Source organism: Piliocolobus tephrosceles, chromosome 4 (genome assembly GCF_002776525.5).
Source record: "Piliocolobus tephrosceles isolate RC106 chromosome 4, ASM277652v3, whole genome shotgun sequence".
In the NCBI taxonomy this organism is placed as follows: Eukaryota; Metazoa; Chordata; class Mammalia; order Primates; family Cercopithecidae; genus Piliocolobus; species Piliocolobus tephrosceles.
In genome coordinates, this window is record NC_045437.1 from 60,768,303 (window position 1) to 60,785,951 (window position 17,649).

The window sequence follows — 17,649 nt, forward strand, 5'->3', positions numbered from 1 at the left end:
CAGAGAAGGACTCACAGACTTTCTCAAGGTTACACAGATCATAAAAGGCAGAGCCAAAGTTTTCCTTCCACCACCACCAAGATAGAGCACCACATGACAACAAGGCATAATAATTCACCCTTCATATCTTAAAGAGTCATCACCACTACTTTCTTTGAAACAGAATGTTCTGCAGCAAAGAGGCTGGAAATTGAGGCTTGTGGATGCCCTGGGGATAGAACAAGGCAGAAAGTTTCTCCCTTACACATGGATATGTTCAACACACCAGCCTGAAGAACACCGCCAGTTCAAAGCCACTTACCCAAATCTGAAGCTTGATTCTCTTTTCATTTTTGAATACAGTTTTTACTTTGAAATCGATCCCAACTGTGCTGACGAATGCAGATGTAAAGGAGTCATCTGCATAACGGAATAGAAAAGATGTTTTCCCCACACTGCTATTGCCGATGATGAGTAATTTGAACATGTAGTCAAAGTTCTGATCAGAGGAGTCTTTCTGGCCATACCTGGCATCTTGGGCAGAGGCCATCTGTGATAAAAACAAAACAAAACAAAAACAAAAGAGGTGTGAATCAGACCCTCATTTGATATGAAGCTAGCAGCATACTCATTATTGGCCTTGCCAGAAACAGATGTCAGACACTCAGGAGGCGAGTGGAGAGTGCTCCCCAGTCTTCCTCTGATATTGGTATCCATGGCAATAATTCCCTGCTGGAAGACAGAACAGCAAATCTTACAGGCCTTTCCAGCTGTGTTGGTGCATGTCACTGCTCAGCATTCAGAACCAATCAAAGACACCAAAGGGGATGTCTATAAGGGTAACATGACAAGCAAAGAGATGAGAAATTGGCCAGGGCATGTGGGCTCTGAAACTTTATAATCCTACTGACGGAGACACCAAGGTAGCTGAACAGCAGGGTATTTCTTCCTGAATTATCTGAATGATTCGACTCTCTCTTATTTCATAGGGAAGCACACCCAAAGCATATCTCTGCTTCATTTATTATCATATCAAATCAACATCCTAACATAAATGGCAGTGTTTTCTAAATTAAAAATAATTATCATGGGAAATATATATAGTTCAAACAATGTGCTAGATACTGTTAACTTATTTAATCCCTCACAGTAACCCAATGAGATGGGTAATTTTAATATTCACATATTAAAACGAGAAAATCAAGGCCCAGAGATATTAAGTAACTTGCTCAACTTAATACAGGTGTTAATAGTAGAGGCAGGATCCAAACAAGCAGTGTGGTGCCAGGGCTCATGTTCTTGACACCTGCCCTATTTCCAAATGACGACTAGGCAGGCATGCACAAGCGCCCTAGAAGATCATGTCGGAAATATTCATTGTGAAATGCATCACAGGAGAGCCTGACCTGAGTTCAAAACTTACCTACACTGTGTGGAGCTGTGTGACTTTGGTTTATTATTTTAAATTGGTGTGCTGCAGTTTCCTACCTTACATGAAATGGGAAAATATAATATATAACTTGGAATTCTTGTGAAAATAATAGATGATACAACTGTAAAGTAGATATGTAAAGCATCTAGCATAAAATAGAAAATGGTCTCTACAATCAATTACAAATGCTTTAGGTGGATATTGGCTTTTATTTATCTTTTTTGATGATCATCTTAACATCTATCAAAAATGATGTTGCATTACTTCTAAGTACCATTTGGCTCAATATAGAAAAGAGGTATTTAGAATGTTGCATCCCACTGATTAGTACATTTGCTCAGCACATTTTCTGATGCTATAAATTATTTTTATAGCAATTCTTATTGTGTTTAATATGGTAGCCACTAGTCACATATGGTGATTTAAGTTTACATTAACATGAAATAAAATTAGAAATTCAGTTCCTCAATCATAGTAGCCACATTTCAAGTGCAAAATAGCAACATATGACTAATGGCTACTGTACCGGACAGTGCAAACTACAGAACATTGGCATAATTGCAGAAAGCTCTATTGTACAATGCTAGGCTAGACAGTCTATTTTCCATTTCCCATAAAAGCTGATTAATACTTATATCTTTCTCTTTGGGGTAGCGGTAGGAAAAGGGAGAAGCTCCAAGAGATGGCAAAATGTTAGAAACAGTAAACAGTGCTCAGCCTCATCTAGGACAACATTGGTTGTTGTCCTAGATGTCAGGGTATGTGTGTATGTGTGTGTGTGCACATGTGTTTACAGAAAACTGAGGAAAAAGGAAAAAGGGAAATGGTGAGATAGTGTATTCCACATCTACAAATACTTAATGCCAGCAAGATAATGCAATTTTATGTATAAGAATAAGGACAAACACAAAACCTGTGCATATCTCATGAAAGTTGAGGATAATAAAGATTCAAATTGCATTTTACATTTTCTTATTAAACATAAGCTTAAGCATTTCTCTTTTTAAGTCTATGCAACCACACAAATATATTTAGAAATTGTGAAAACCTGTAACAAATGCTTCCCAGTGGGCAGAGGTTGGCCTCTGAAAGAGGCAGATAGCATCACTTTCTTTTTTGGCCCACCAGCCCACATGCTAAGGTCAACTTTCCTCAACACATGCCAGCCAAGGGCAAAAGTAGGATTGCAACTCTTGACCACTAATTTGAACAATGATATCTTGCCATGATGATTTCTGGTCCTCCAGAAAGCCAGTTAACTGTTTTGTTTGGCAGTGCTATTCCTGCAGACAATGCCCTTTCACTATTTAATGCCCCTCTCCTATATGAGCTGCTAAATTCAAACAGGCCTAAAAATGGCCTTCATTAAGAAGATCCTTTTACCTTTTTTCATATGAACCAACCTGGATTTGGGGGTCTGGTAAGAATGTTCAGCTAAGCCACACCCAGAAAAGGGTCACTATACATTTCCTAGAGCTGCTCACTTACTTGGCCTGATAGCTTACTATCTGTTGCACCCCCATAACCCTATGGTGACATTCAAACTGAGGCCTGGGGATCTCTAGGATACCTCAAAAGATGTAATGAAGACTGCTGCTATCAATTTCAGGTGCCATTCCAAAATTAGGTTGGTTTCAAAACCTGAAGAAACATAATTGTCCCTCACTATCTATAGGAGTTGGTTCCAGTACCTCCCATGGACACCACAATCTGCAGATGCTCAAGTACTTGATATAAAATGATGTAGTATTCACATATGCATATTCTCCTGTATAGTTTAAATTATCTATAGATTACTTATAATACCTAATACAATGTAAATGCTATGTAAATAGTGGTTATTATTCTGTATTATTTAGGAAATGAAAACAAGAAAAAAAAGTCTGTACACGTTCAGTACACATGAAATTTTTTCCCAAATATTTTCTATCTGCAACTAGTTCACTCCAATGGGAACTCATGGATATGAAGGGTGAATTATATAGATATCACTAATATATAGTATTTTGGAATATGACTGTATGCATTTAGATGAAGACAAGCACAACTGGGACAGCAGTATCTTTAATTTCAAGGGCTAATATACTTTGTTGTGTTAGCAGCAAAGAAGGTAATGGGGGCAAAAGAGGGTGTCTAGGAGGGAGACAGAGCTGGTGGACATGTGTACCCAGCAAAATTCTTCTCAGGAACAGCCTCTAAAGAATTAATTAGAAAAAGTTATTATCTCACTTACTCTTGAAGACTCTTTTCAGGCGCCCGCCACGTCGCCCGGCTAGTTTTTTGTATTTTTTAGTAGAGACAGGGTTTCACCGTGTTAGCCAGGAGGATGGTCTCGATCTCCTGACCTCGTGATCCGCCCGTCTCGGCCTCCCAAAGTGCTGGGATTACAGGCTTGAGCCACCGCGCCCGGCGAAGGCTCTTTTCTTATACTATTTCCTAATTTAACACACCTAATAAGATTCACAAATAGCCAAAAAGATATGCATTTGGAACGTATGTGTGTTTTTGTAAAACTTCAGAATAATGCAATAAATCTTAGCTCAGAGGATGAAGAAAGAAACAGCCCTAATCTTGCTGAGACCACAAGTGAAGCAATTTGACAGCATATGAATGTCAAAGAGGCTTACAGACAGGCGCTATGTAAGTTTACTGACATCTCTAAATACTGAAGTCATGTGAACATTCTCAAAATTTTCATGGAGAAATATAGCTGAAATCTGAAAACAGGAACAGGCAAGGGGCACATCAAATTTCATAAAAGATGTACAAAAATGACTCTTCAAATGGTATTATTCTTGAACCTCAAATAACAAATAATCATAGAGTTGGAAAGAATCTTCAGGGCCATGCAACTTCCCACCAACCCAGGTCCCTCTCATGGCATCCATCATCTGAGGTTGTTGTCCTAGCTTCATCCTTCACACTGAGCAGCAAGATGTTCACTATGCTGTGAAGCAGCCTTTACAGCATAGACAGTACTTCAGGCATCTGAAGGAACCCCTCAGGCTCCATAAGCTTTCTCTTCTCCTGCTTGGATGATCCCAACTGATTTATCCTCTCTTCCCAGGATATGTCTGAAAAATTGAACACCTCCTGCTAGGTTAAAACTGACACCTCTTCAGATTTTCAAGGTCCCATGTGTAGCTGTCATAACTGGTCACAATATTCTAGATATTTATCTACTTAGTGCAAAGTAGAATGAAACCATTATATCTTATCACACTTGACTTAATATAAAGTCTCCTAAAATGCTCATCACTATTTTCACATGACTATTATGAACATAGGTTTCTCCTATTCTCATTCTATATTTGACAACTTATTTTTTATGGAAGTGTCAACCTTTATGTATATTCTGTTAAATTTCCTCTTGTTTGCTTTGATTTACAATTCAATTGTGATCTGACAATCCCTTCATCAAAAATATTAGTTATCTTTTTCAGATTTGTGTCATTCCTAAATTTGATCAGTATGTACTTTATGTGTTCATCTAAGGCCCTCATCAAAATGAAAATCATTTTTTAGACAAACAACAATTAACTTTTTAGCCTGTTGAATATATAAATCTATGGGTGAGACCATAACAGAATGTCATTAAGGAATTCAAAATATGAAGCAAATTCTTAACCTTTGAAAGTTGGTGTCTTGGAAAGCCACTGTGTTGTTGGTCCAGGTAGGCCTTGGTTCAACAGCAGAGAATAGATCATGGATTTAATTGTTGTGTCATTTTAAATTTTAACTATTGTTTTCCCAGAAGTTCTACCGACCAGGAACCAAATAGATTACCTCTGATTAACACATGTAACCACAGCCTCCTTCAGAGTTGTTCACATTTGTTTTCCAAATTAGATAGGAAAAAGAAATTATTTACAGGAATTCAACTGGCCACTCACAAATCTAAACTGCACTAAGCCATTCTGTGGATCTGATGAGGAAAAACAAAAATAAGTTCTTTCAAAGTTACTATATTTCATACTGATTGGGCAAAAGCATTCCCCTTGAAAAGCAGCACAAGACAAGGATGCCCTCTCTCACCACTCCTATTCAACATAGTATTGGAAGTCCTAGTCAGGGCAATCAGGCAAGAGAAAGAAATGAAAGGCATCCAAATAGGAAGACAGGGAGTCAAACTATCCCTGTTTGCAGACTACGTGATCTTATACCTAGAAAACCCCGTAGCCTTGGCCCAAAAGCTCCTTAAGCCGATAAACAACTTCAGCAAAGTCTAGTGATATAAAAATATCAATGTGCAAAAATCACTAGCATTCCTATATACCAACAACAGTCAAGCTGAAAGCTAAATCAGGAACGCAATTCCATTCACAATTGCCACAAATATATATATACACACATATACACACACACACATATATATACACACACACATATGTACACACACACACATATATATATACACACATACACACACCTAGCAACACAGCTAACCAGCTAACCAGGGAAGTGAAAGATCTGTACAAAAACAACTACAAAACACTACTCAAAGAAATCAGAGAAGACACAAACAAATGGAAAAACAGTCCATGCTCATGGATAGGAAGAAGCAATATCATTAAAATGGGTATACTGCTGAGAACAACTTATAGATTCAATGATATTCCTATTAAACTACCAATGACATTCTTCACAGAACTAGAAAAAACTACTTTAAAATTCATATTGAACCAAAAAAGAGCAGGAATAGCCAAGGCAATCTTAAGCAAAAAGAGCAAAGGCATCATGCTACCCAACTTCAAACTATACTACAGGGCTACAATAACCAAAACAGCATTGTACTGGTACAAAAACAAGAAGCATAGACCAATGGAACAGAATAAAGAACCCAGAAATAAGACCTCACACCTACAACTATTTGATCTTCAACAAACCTGACAAAAACAAGCAATGGGGAAAGGACTCCCTATTCAATAAATGGTGCTGGGAGAACTGGCTAGCAGTAGGCAGAAGATTGAAACTGAACCCCTTCCTTATACGGTATACAAAAACTAACTCAAGATGAATTAAATACTTAAATATAAAACACAACTATAGAAACCCCAGAATACAACCTAGGCAATACCATTCTTGATGTAGGAGCAGGCAAAGATTTCATGACAAAGATGCCAAAACCAACTGAAACAGAAGCAGAAATTGGCAAATAGGTTCTAATTAAACTAAAGAGCTTCTGTACAGCAAAAGAAACTACCAACAGAGTGAACAGACAACCTACAGAATGGGAGAAATTTTTTGCAAACTATACATCTAACAAATGTCTAATATACCACATCTATAAGGAACTTAAACAAATTTACAAGAGAACAACAACAAAAAAATCCATTAAAAAGTAGGCAAAGGGCATGAACAGACACTGCAAACGCAGACATGCAGCCAACAAACATATGAAAAAAGTTCAACATCACTGATCATTACAGAAATGCAAATCAAAACACAATGAGATACCATTTCACACCATTCAGAATGGCTATTACTAAAAAATCAAAAAATAACAGATTCTGGCAAGGTTGCAGAGAAAAAGGAATGCTTATATACTGTTGGTAGGAGTGTAAATTAGTTCAACCAATTGTGGAAGACAGTATGGCAATTCCCTAAAGACCTAAAAACAGAAATGCCCTAAACCCAGCGATCTCACCACTGGGTATATACCCAAAGGACCAGACATTGTTCTATTATAAAGACACATGCACATATATGTTCATTATTGCCCTATTCACAATAGCAAAGACATGGAATAAACCTAAATGCCCACCAGTGGTAGACTGGATAAAGAAAATGTGGTACATATACCATGGAATCCTATGCAGTCATAAAAATGTCTTTTGCAGGAACATGGGATGGAGCTGGATGCCATTATTCTTGGCAAACTAACTCAGGAACAGAAAATCAAATACTTCATATTCTCACTTACAAGTAGGAGCTAAACGATGAGAACACATGGACACACAGAGGGGAACGAAACATACTGGGGCCTATCGGACAGTGAAGGGTAGGAGGAGGGAGAGGATTAGGAAAAATAACTAAGGGGTACTAGGCTTAATACCCAGATGATGAAATAATCTGTACAACAAACCCCATGACACAAATTTACCTATATACAAACCTGCACGTGTACCCCTAAACTTAAAATAAAGGTTAAATAAAATAAAGCTACTATGTTCCAACTACTACTACTGATAATAGTCTGAGGGTGAATGGAAGGAGGAACTAGGGTAAATTATCCAAAAAACATGCAATTCTTCTTTGAAATTAGAAGGGTAAAAATCAGGATGGGACATATGTATTGGAAGTGCAGAAACACATAAAGTAGATTCAAACCTCAATCATTGTCACCTGTGAAAAAAGAAAAGAAAATGGCAAATTGCAAATAAAAACATACTCAACATTGTTGATACTAGAAAATGCAAATTAAGACCCCAGTGAGATACCACTGTATACCTATTATAACAGCTACAATTAGAAAAAAAATTAAAACCTGATAACAATTGCTGGCAAGAATGTGGAGCAACAAGAATGCTCATAAATTGCTGCTGAGACTGTTTAAAATGGCTCAGCCTCTCTGACAAACAGTTTAGCACTTTCTCATGAAGTTATATTGTATTTACCATATGACCTAACAATCCCACTCCTAGGGATTTGTCCAAGAGAAATAAAAACGTATGTACACACACACATACACACATACACACACACACACACAGAGAGACAGAGAGAGAGAGAGAAACAAAAATCATTTTTTTCTGACAGCTTCAAAGTAAAGGCTAAATTTTTAAAGCCAAGAAAGAAAATATTTAAAGTTAGCATTTCCAAACATCTGTCATCTGGACTCCAGTCTATTTGTCCTGGTGAAAGTCCTCATCTGTGCACGGGTTTGCAGGTCTCCACGTTTGTCTCTCAGAATCTATTAGAATTGTGATGTGCTTTGCAATCTCTGGCCAGCAATTTCTCCATGTGTCTGCTACTGTTTGCTCTTGCCAGTTCATTGTTTACAACTCACCATCAAGCTGAAAGGATGCTGCCCAGGGAACAGGAAGTGGCCAAGGCGCTGGAAGGTTTAAATCCTAACCCTGGCTTCTGAAGTGAGGGGGCCCAGAAAAGGTCAGATTCAGAAATTTTCTTTACCTTAGTAGGGAATGAATAACTATTTTATGGGACTCATAGGAAAATGTATACAATAGTATGCCAAATTATGGTAATGCTTTCAAAATGCAAACCACTATACATTTTAAAGGTATAAAGGCATTCCTCAAGCTAAATTTCACCTTTCTTTCAGCCTTTCTCTGGATCGCCAACTCATGTGTAGCTTCTTTAGTAGATGCAGATAACTCTCAGCTTATGTACTGGAACATGGCTAAATAATAACAGCAGAATGGGTCTTACATGTTCTATATGCTTTACATGTATTATCACACCTAATCTTTGCACTATCCCTAGAAGGTGTAACTAGTTCAACCATTAGCATCCCATTTTTAAAGGAACAGAACCTTCTGGTCCATTTCAAAGACTACTTTCCACTTTCGCCTGCTGGAAAAATGAGACATTTTTCTCTGATCTTCACTGGAGGACCTGCTAGGGCTCCTGAAGGTAAAATGTAAAAAGGGTGAAGGGGCCCCCTAAGACGGCACCCCCTGGAATTTTTTTCTCTCAGACTGATCCACACTGAGCCTCCAGCAATGCAATTTAGTTGAGATTTTTCTTTTCTTTTTTTATTATACTTTAAATTCTAAGGTTCATGTGCACAACATGCACGTTTGTTACATAGGTATACATGTGCCATGTTGGTTTGCTGCACCCATCAACACGTCATTTACATTAGGTATTTCTCCTAATGCTATCCCTCCCCCTATCCCCCAACAGGTCCTGGTGTGTGATGTTCCCCGCCCTGTGTCCAAGTGTTCTTATTGTTCAATTCCCACCTAAGAGTGAGAACATGTGGTGTTTGGTTTTCTGTCCTTGTGTGATAGTTTGCTGAGAATGATGGTTTCCAGCTTTACCCATGTCCCTACAAAGGACATGAACTCATCCTTTTTATGGCTGCATAGTATTCCATGGTGTATATGTGCCACATTTTCTTTATCCAGTCTATCATTGATGGACATTTGGGTTGGTTCCAAGTCTTTGTTATTGTGAATAGTGCCACAATAAACATACATGTGCATGTGTCTTTATAGTAGCATGATTTATAATCCTTTGGGTATATATCCAGTAATGGGATCTCTGGGTCAAATGGTACTTCTAGTACTAGATCCTTGAGGAATTCCCACACTGTCTCGCACAATGGTTGAACTAATTTACACTTCCACCAATAGTGTAAAAGTGTTCCTATTTCTCCACATCCTCTCCAGCATCTGTTGTTTTTTGACTTTTTAATGATAGCCATTCTAACTGGCATGAGATAGTATCTCGTTGTGGTTTTGGTTTGCATTTCTCTGATGGCCAGTGATGATGAGCATTTTTTCATGTGTCTGTTGGCTGCATAAATGTCTTCTTTTGAGAAGTGTCTGTTCATATCCTTTGCCCAATTTTTAATGGGGTTGTTTGTTTTTATCTTGTAAATTTGTTTAAGTCCTTTGCAGATTCTTTGTACATTCTGGATATCAGCCCTTTGTCAGATGCAACCTGTGGCTTTTTTTGCTTTCCATTTGCTTGGTAGATCTTCCTCCATCCCTTTATTTTGAGCCTACATGTGTCTCTGCACGTAAGATGGGTTTCCTGAATACAGCATACTGATGGGTTTGGACTCTTTATCCAATTTGCCAGTATGTGTCTTTTAATTGGGGTACTTAGCCCATTTACATTTAAGGTTAATATTGTTATGTGTGAATTTGATCCTGTCATTATGATGTTAGCTAGTTATTTTGCCATTAGTTGATGCAGTTTCTTCCTAGCATCGATGGTCTTTACAATTTGGATATTTTTGCAGTGGCTCGTACCAGTTGTTTCCTTCCATGTTTAGTGCTTCCGTCAGGAGCTCTTGTAAAGTAGGCCTGGTAGTAACAAAATCTCTCAGCATTTGCTTGTCTGTAAAGGATTTTATTTCTCCTTCATTTATGAAGCTTAGTTTGGCTGGATATGAGATCCTGGAATGAAAATTCTTTTCTTTAAGAATGTTGAATATTTCCCCCACTATCTTCTGGCTTGTAGGATTTTTGCTGAGAGATCTGCTGCTAATCTGATGGGCTTCCCTTTGTGGGTAACCCAACCTTTCTCTCTGGTTGCCCTTAACATTTTTTCCTTCATTTCAACCTTGGTGAATCTGACAATTATGTGTCTTGGGGTTGCGATTCTTGAGGAGTATCTCTGTGGTATTCTCTGTATTTCCTGAATTTGAATGTTGGCCTGCCTTGCTAGGTTGGGGAAGTTCTCCTGGATAATATCCTGAAGAGTGTTTTCCAAATTGGTTCCATTCTCCCCGTCACTTTCAGGAACAAGAATCAAACGTAGATTTGGTCTTTTCACATAGTCTCATATTTCTTGGAGGCTTTGTTCATTTCTTTTTGCTTTTTTCTCTAATCTTGTCTTCTTGTTTTATTTCATTAATTTTATCCTCAGTCACTGATATCCTTTCTTCCACTTGATCAAATTGGCTATTGAAGCTTTGTGCATGCGTCATGAAGTTCTCATGCCACGCTTTTCAACTCCATCAGGTCATTTAAAGTCTTCTCTACACTGTTTATTCTAGTTAGCCATTCATCTAACTTTTTCCCAAGGTTTTTACCTTCCTTGTGATGGGTTAGAACATGCTCCTTTAGCTCAGAGATATTTGTTATGACCAACCTTCTGAAGCCTACGTCTGTCAACTTGTGAAAGTCATTCTCCGTCCAGCTTTGTTCTATTGCTGGTGAGGAGTTGAGATCCTTTGAAGGAGAAGAAGCACTCTGGTTTTTGGAATTTTCAGCTTTTCTGCTCTGATTTCTCCCCACCTGTGGTTTTATCCACCTTTGGTCTTTGATGTTGGTGACCTACAGATGGATTTTGGTGTGTATGGCCTTTTTGTTGATGTTGATGCTATTCTTTCTGTTTGTTAGTTTTCCTTCTAACAGGTCCCTCAGCTGCAGGTCTGTTGGAGTTTGCTGGAGGTCCACTCCAGACCCTGTTTGCCTGGGTATTACCAGCAGAGGCTGCAGAACAGCAAATATTGTAGAGCATCCTATATTGCTGCCTGATCCTTCCTCTGGAAGCTTCATCCTAGAGGGGCACCCACCCATATGAGTTCTGTCGGCCCCTACTAGGAGGTGTCTCCCAGTTAGGCTACATTGGGCTCAGGGACCCACTTGAAGAGGCAGTCTGTCAGTTCTCAGAACTCAAACGCTGTGCTGGGAGAACTACTGCTCTCTTCACAGCTGTCAAACAGGGACATTTAAGTCTGCAGAAGTTTCTGCTGGCTTTTGTTCAGTTATGCCCTGCCCACAGAGGGGGAGTCTATAGAGGCAGTAGGCCTTGCTGAGCTGCGGTGGGCTCCGCCCCCCCAGTTTGTGCTTTCCAGCCACTTTGTTTACCTATTCAAGCCTCAGCAATGGCAGATGCCCCTCCCTCACCAGGCTACCACCTTACAGGTAGATCTCAGACTGCTGTGCTATCAGTGAGCAAGGCTCCATTGGCGTGGGACCTGCCAAGCCACACATGGGAGAGAATTTCCTGGTATGCTGGTTGCTAAGACCATGGGAGAAGCGCAGTGTTTGGGCAGAGTGTCCCATTTTTAACAGATGCAGTCTGTCACAGCTTCCCTTGGCTAGGAAAGGGAAATCTCCTGACCCCTTGCACTTCCTGGGTGAGGTGATACCCCACCTTGCTTTGGCTCACCCTCCATGGGCTGCACCCATTGTCCAACCAGTCCCAATGAGATCAAACAGGTACCTCAGTTGGAAATGCAGAAATCATCCATCTTCTGCGTCAATCACGCTGGGAGCTGCAGACCAGAGCTGTTAGTATTTGGCCATCTTGGAACAGAAGTCCTCTTTTTTTTCATTTTTTGAGACAGAGTTTCACTCTTGTCACCCAGGTTGGAGTGCACTGGCACTATCTTGGCTCACTGCAACCTCCGCCTCCCGGGTTTAAGCGATTCTCCTGCCTCAGTCTCCCAAGTAGCTGGGATTACAGGCACTTGGTGCCCACCACCACATTCAGCTAATTCTTGTATTTTTAGTAGAAACAGGGTTTCACTATGTTGGCCAAGATGATCTCGAAACCCTGACCTCAAGAGATCCGCCTGCCTCAGCCTCCCAAAGTACTAGGATTACAGGTGTGAGCGACTCTGCCCAGCCAGTTCAGGTTTTTCTACTTCAGTGCTAGTTCCCACAGAAGTTTCTGCTCTATTAAGTTGTGATTTTCTGTATCTGCCTGTCTGTCACTCCAATTACGAGGGGCAGTGATTTGCCCTGTGACTTCATTTCTCTGATGGATATAAGAAGAGTTGTTGATTTTTAGTTTGTTCAGCTTTTTTCTAGTGTGAAGATGGAAGTGATGATATCCAAGCTCCTCACATGCAGAACTAAAATCATCTCCATTTTAAAGATGAAATTAAAGGAATCTGAGGGGAGGGAGAATCATGGTGGATGGGAGGCAGGATTAGATTGTGCTCTGTACAGAGCAGCATATGGTGGCTTGCACTGTGAATTTTAGCTCCAGATTGACTGTAAGAAAAAACCAGCAATCCTGAGAGGACCCACAGACCTTCTGAAGGAAGCAGACTGCTCCTGCAGAACCCAGGAGATAACCCAAATACTGTGAGTGCCCCAACTGTGCAACTGGAAAAGGGAGGTCCTCCTCTCCCGAACACACACCCCACTGGAGAAGTTGAAGGTTTGTTTGTGAGAGAAGTTTCAGACTTTACCTGGAGCTGAGTCAAGTTAGAGAGCTGAGCCAAGAGAAATTCAGGGGTAGAGGAAGCAGCAGAAAGGCCCTGCGAGCTCTCCGGGTCCCCAAGCAGCCCATTGCTGCCTGGCACCACAGGGATCCATCTGGAGGACAGCCAGAGGAGCAGGGGGTAAAACTCCACAGAGAGAAGGAATTCTCTAGGTGAACTTTGTAACAATTTGAACAGGGTAAGAATCCTCCTGGCCAGAACTCGCGGGAGGGCACAAATCTGAATCCAGCTTGCAGACTTCACAGGCTGGGGAAGAACTAAAGCCTTTTTCTTTTGCAGCTGTGAGGCGGAAAGCTTCGGGCAAGTTTTCAAGCCCATCTTGCCCTCCATCTGGAAACAGAACCGGGGCTGTTGTTGGGGTCACAGTGTGAGTGAGACCAGCCCTTCAGTTTGCATAGGAGCTGGGTGAGGCCTGTGACTGCCGACTTTCCCCTACTTCCCTGACAACCTCCATGACTCAGCAGAGGCAGCCATAATCCTTCCACAACTCCAGTGACCTGGAAATCTCACCCCCATCTGCCACAGCAGCTGAAGCAAGACCCACCCAAAGAGAGTCTGAGCTCAGACAGGCCTAGGCCAGCTCCCCATAGTCCTTCCCTACCCACCCACCTTTCTGGTAGTGGAAGACAAAGTGCATATAATCTTGGGAGGTCTAGAGCCCTGCCTACTGCCCGTCCCTCTCCACACTACTACAGCTGATGCTTTCTGCAAAGTGCCACCTCCTGGCAGAAGGCCAACCAGCACAAAAATAGAGCATTAAACCACCAAAGCTAAGGACCCTCATGGAATCCACTGCACCCTCTGCCACGTCCAGTGGAATAGGCACTGATATCCACACCTGAGAGACCCACAGATGGTTCACATCACAGGACTCTGTGCCACAACCCCCAGTACCAGCCTGGAGCCAAGTAGACTGGCTGGGTGGCTAGACCCAGAAGACAGACAACAATCACTGCAGTTTGGCTCACAGGAAGCCACATCCACAGGAAAAGCGGGAGAGTACTACATCAAGGGAATACTCTGTGGGACAAACAAAGAAATCTGAACAACAGCCTTCAGCCCTAGACCTTCCCTCTGACAGAGCCTACCCAAATGAGAAGGAACCAGAAAACCAACCCTGGTAATATGACAAAACAAGGCTCTTCAACACCCCCAAAAATCACACTAGTTTACCTGCAATGAATCCAAACCAAGAAGAAATCCCTGATTTGCCTAAAAAAGAATTAAGGAGGTTAGTTACTAAGCTAATCCGGGATGGACGAGAGAAAGGCGAAGCCCAATGTAAGGAAATCCAAAAAATGATATAAGAAGTGAAGGGAGAAATATTCAAGGAAATAGATAGCTTAAAGAAAAAACAATCAAAAATTCAGGAAATTTTGGACACATCTTTAGATATGTGAAATGCTCAGGAAAATCTCAGCAATAGAATTGAACAAGTAGAAGAAAGAAATTCAGAGCTTGAATTAACCCAATCAAACAAAGACAAATAAAAAAGAATAAGAAAATATGAACAAAGCCTCCAGAGTCTGGGATTATGTTAAATGACCAAACCTTAGAATAATTGGTGTTCCTGAAGAAGACAATTCGAAAAGCTTGGAAAACATATTTGGGGGAATAATCGAGGAAAACTTCCCCAGCCATGCTAGAGATCTAGACATCCAAATACAAGAAGCGCAAGGAACACCCGGGAAATGCATCACAAAAAGATCTTCGTGTAGGCACATCGTCATCAGGTTATCCAAAGTTAAGACATAGGAAAGAATCTTAAGAGCTGTGAGACAGAAGCACCAAGTAACCTACAGAGGAAAACCTATCAGATTAACAGCATATTTCTCGGAAGGAACCCTATGAGCTAGAAGGGAGTGGGGCCATATCTTCAGCTTCCTCAAACAAAACAATTATCAGCCAAGAATTTTGTATTCAGCAAAACTAAGCATCATATATGAAGGAAAGATACAGTTATATTCAGACAAGCAAATGCTGAGAGAAGTCACCATTACCAAGCCACCACTACAAGAACTGCTAAAAGGAGCTCTAAACCTTGAAACAAATCCTGGAAACACATCAAAACAAAACCTCATTAAAGCATAAATCACACAGGACCTATAAAACAAAAATACCATTGCATGATGAATGCAATGGTATCTCATATTTCAACACTAACGTTGAATGTAAATGGCCTAAATGCTCCACTTAAAAGATACAGAATCGCAGAATGGATCAGAACTCACTAACCAACTATCTGCTGCCTTCAGGAGACTCACCTAAAACATAAGGACTTACATAAACTTAAAGGGGTGGAAAAAGGCATTTCATGCAAATGGACACCAAAAGTGAGCAGGGATAGCTATTTGTATATCAGACGAAACAAACTTTAAAGCAACAGTGGTTAAAAGAGACAAAGAGGGACACTATATCACGGTAAGAGGCCTTATCCAACAGGAAAATATCACAATCCTAAACATATGCACCTAACGCTGGAGCTCCCAAATTTATAAAACAATTATTAGTAGACCTAAGAAATGAGATAGACAGCAACACGGTACTACTGGGGGACATCAATACTCCACTGACAGCACTAGACAGGTCATCAAGACAGAAAATCAATAAAGAAACAATGGATTTAAACTACACCTTGGAACAAATGGACTTAACAGATACATACAGAACATTTCATCCAACAACCACAGAATACATGTTCTATTCAACAGCACACGGAACTTTCTCCAAGATAGACCATATGATAGGCCATAAAAGAAGCCTCAATAAATTTAAGAAAATTAAAATTATATCAAGCATTCTCTTAGACCACAGTGGAATAAAACTGGAAATCAATTCCAAAAGGAACCTTCTAAACCACACAAACACATGGAAATTAAATAACCTGCTCCTGAATGAACACTAGGTCAAAAACAAAATCAAGATGGAAATTTAAAAATTCTTTGAACTGAATGACAATAATGACCCAACCTATCAAAACCTCTGGGATACAGTAAGGCAGTGCTAAGAGGAAAGTTCATAGCCTTAAACACCCACATCAGAAAGTCTAAAAAGCACAAACAGGCAATCTATGGTTGTACCTCAAGGAACTAGAACAACAAGAAAAAAACAAACCCAAAACCAGCAGAAGGAAGGAAATAAAGAAGATCAGAGCAGAACTAAATGAAATTGAAACAAACAAACAAAAAAAATACAAAAGATAAATGAAACAAAAAGCTGGTTCTTTGAAAAGAAAGATAAAAAAAAATTGATAGACCATTAGTGAGATTAACCAAGAAAAGAAGAGAGAAAATCCAAATAACCTCACTAAGAAACGAAACAGGTGATATTACAGCTGACACCACTGAAATACAAAAGATCAGTCAAGGCTACTATGGACACCTTTATGCACGTAAACTGGAAAACTTAGAAGAGATGGATAAATTCCTGGAAAAAATACAACCCTCCTAGATTAAATCAGGAAGAATTAGATACCCTGAACAGACCAAAAACAAGCAGCGAGATTGAAATGGTAATTTAAAAATTAACAACATAAAAAAGTCCAGGAACAGACAGAGTCACAGCAGAATTCTACCAGACATTCACAGAAGAATTGGTACCAATCCTTTTGATGCTATTCCACAAGGTAGAGAAAGAAGGAACCCTCCCTACTTCATTCTATGAAGCCAGCATCACCTTAATACCAAAACCAGGAAAGGATACAACCAATAAAGAAAACTACAGACTGATATCCCTAAAGAACATAAATGCTAAAATCCTTAACAGAATGCTAGCTAACTGAATCCAATAACATATTGAAAAGATAATCCACCATGATCAAGTGAGTTTCATACCAGATATGCAGTGATGGTTTAACATACACAAGTCAATAAATGTGATACATCAAATAACAGAATTAGAAACAAAAATCACAGGATCATCTCAATAGATGAAGGAAAAGCATTAAACAAAATCCAGCATCCCTTTATGATTAAAACTTTCAGCAAAATTGACATACAAGGGACATATCTCAATGTAATAAAAGCCATCTATGACAAACCCACAGCCAACAAAATACTGAATGGGGAAAAGCTGAAAGCATTCCCTCTGAAAACGAGAACAAGACAAGGATGCCCACTCTCACCACTCCTCTTCAACAGAGTACTGGAAGTCCGATCCCAAAGCAATCAGACAAGAGAAAGAAATAAAGGGCATCCAGATCAGGAAAGAGGAAGTCAAACTGTCACTGTTTCCTGATGATATGACAGTGTACCTCGAAAACCCTAGACTCCTCTGAAAAGCTCCTAGAGCTGATAAAATAATTCAGCAAAGTTTCCAGATACAAAATTAATGTACACAAATCAGTACCTCTTCTATATAC

The 17,649-nt window shown here is 39.9% G+C and overlaps 1 protein-coding gene across 3 annotated transcripts in view; it reads right to left on the minus strand.

The window, feature by feature from the left end:
• The window catches only part of RAB3C (RAB3C, member RAS oncogene family), a 295,590-nt gene that overhangs the window by 259,892 nt on the left and 18,049 nt on the right, over nucleotides 1-17,649 (minus strand). For 2 of the 3 annotated variants that reach the window (XM_023210503.2, XM_023210502.1), the window contains exon 2: nucleotides 302-529. In XM_023210503.2, coding sequence (XP_023066271.1) covers nucleotides 302-529 — 228 coding nt within the window. The remainder of the gene's footprint in view (nucleotides 1-301; nucleotides 530-17,649) is intronic. The other variant, XM_023210504.1, reaches the window with a different exon arrangement.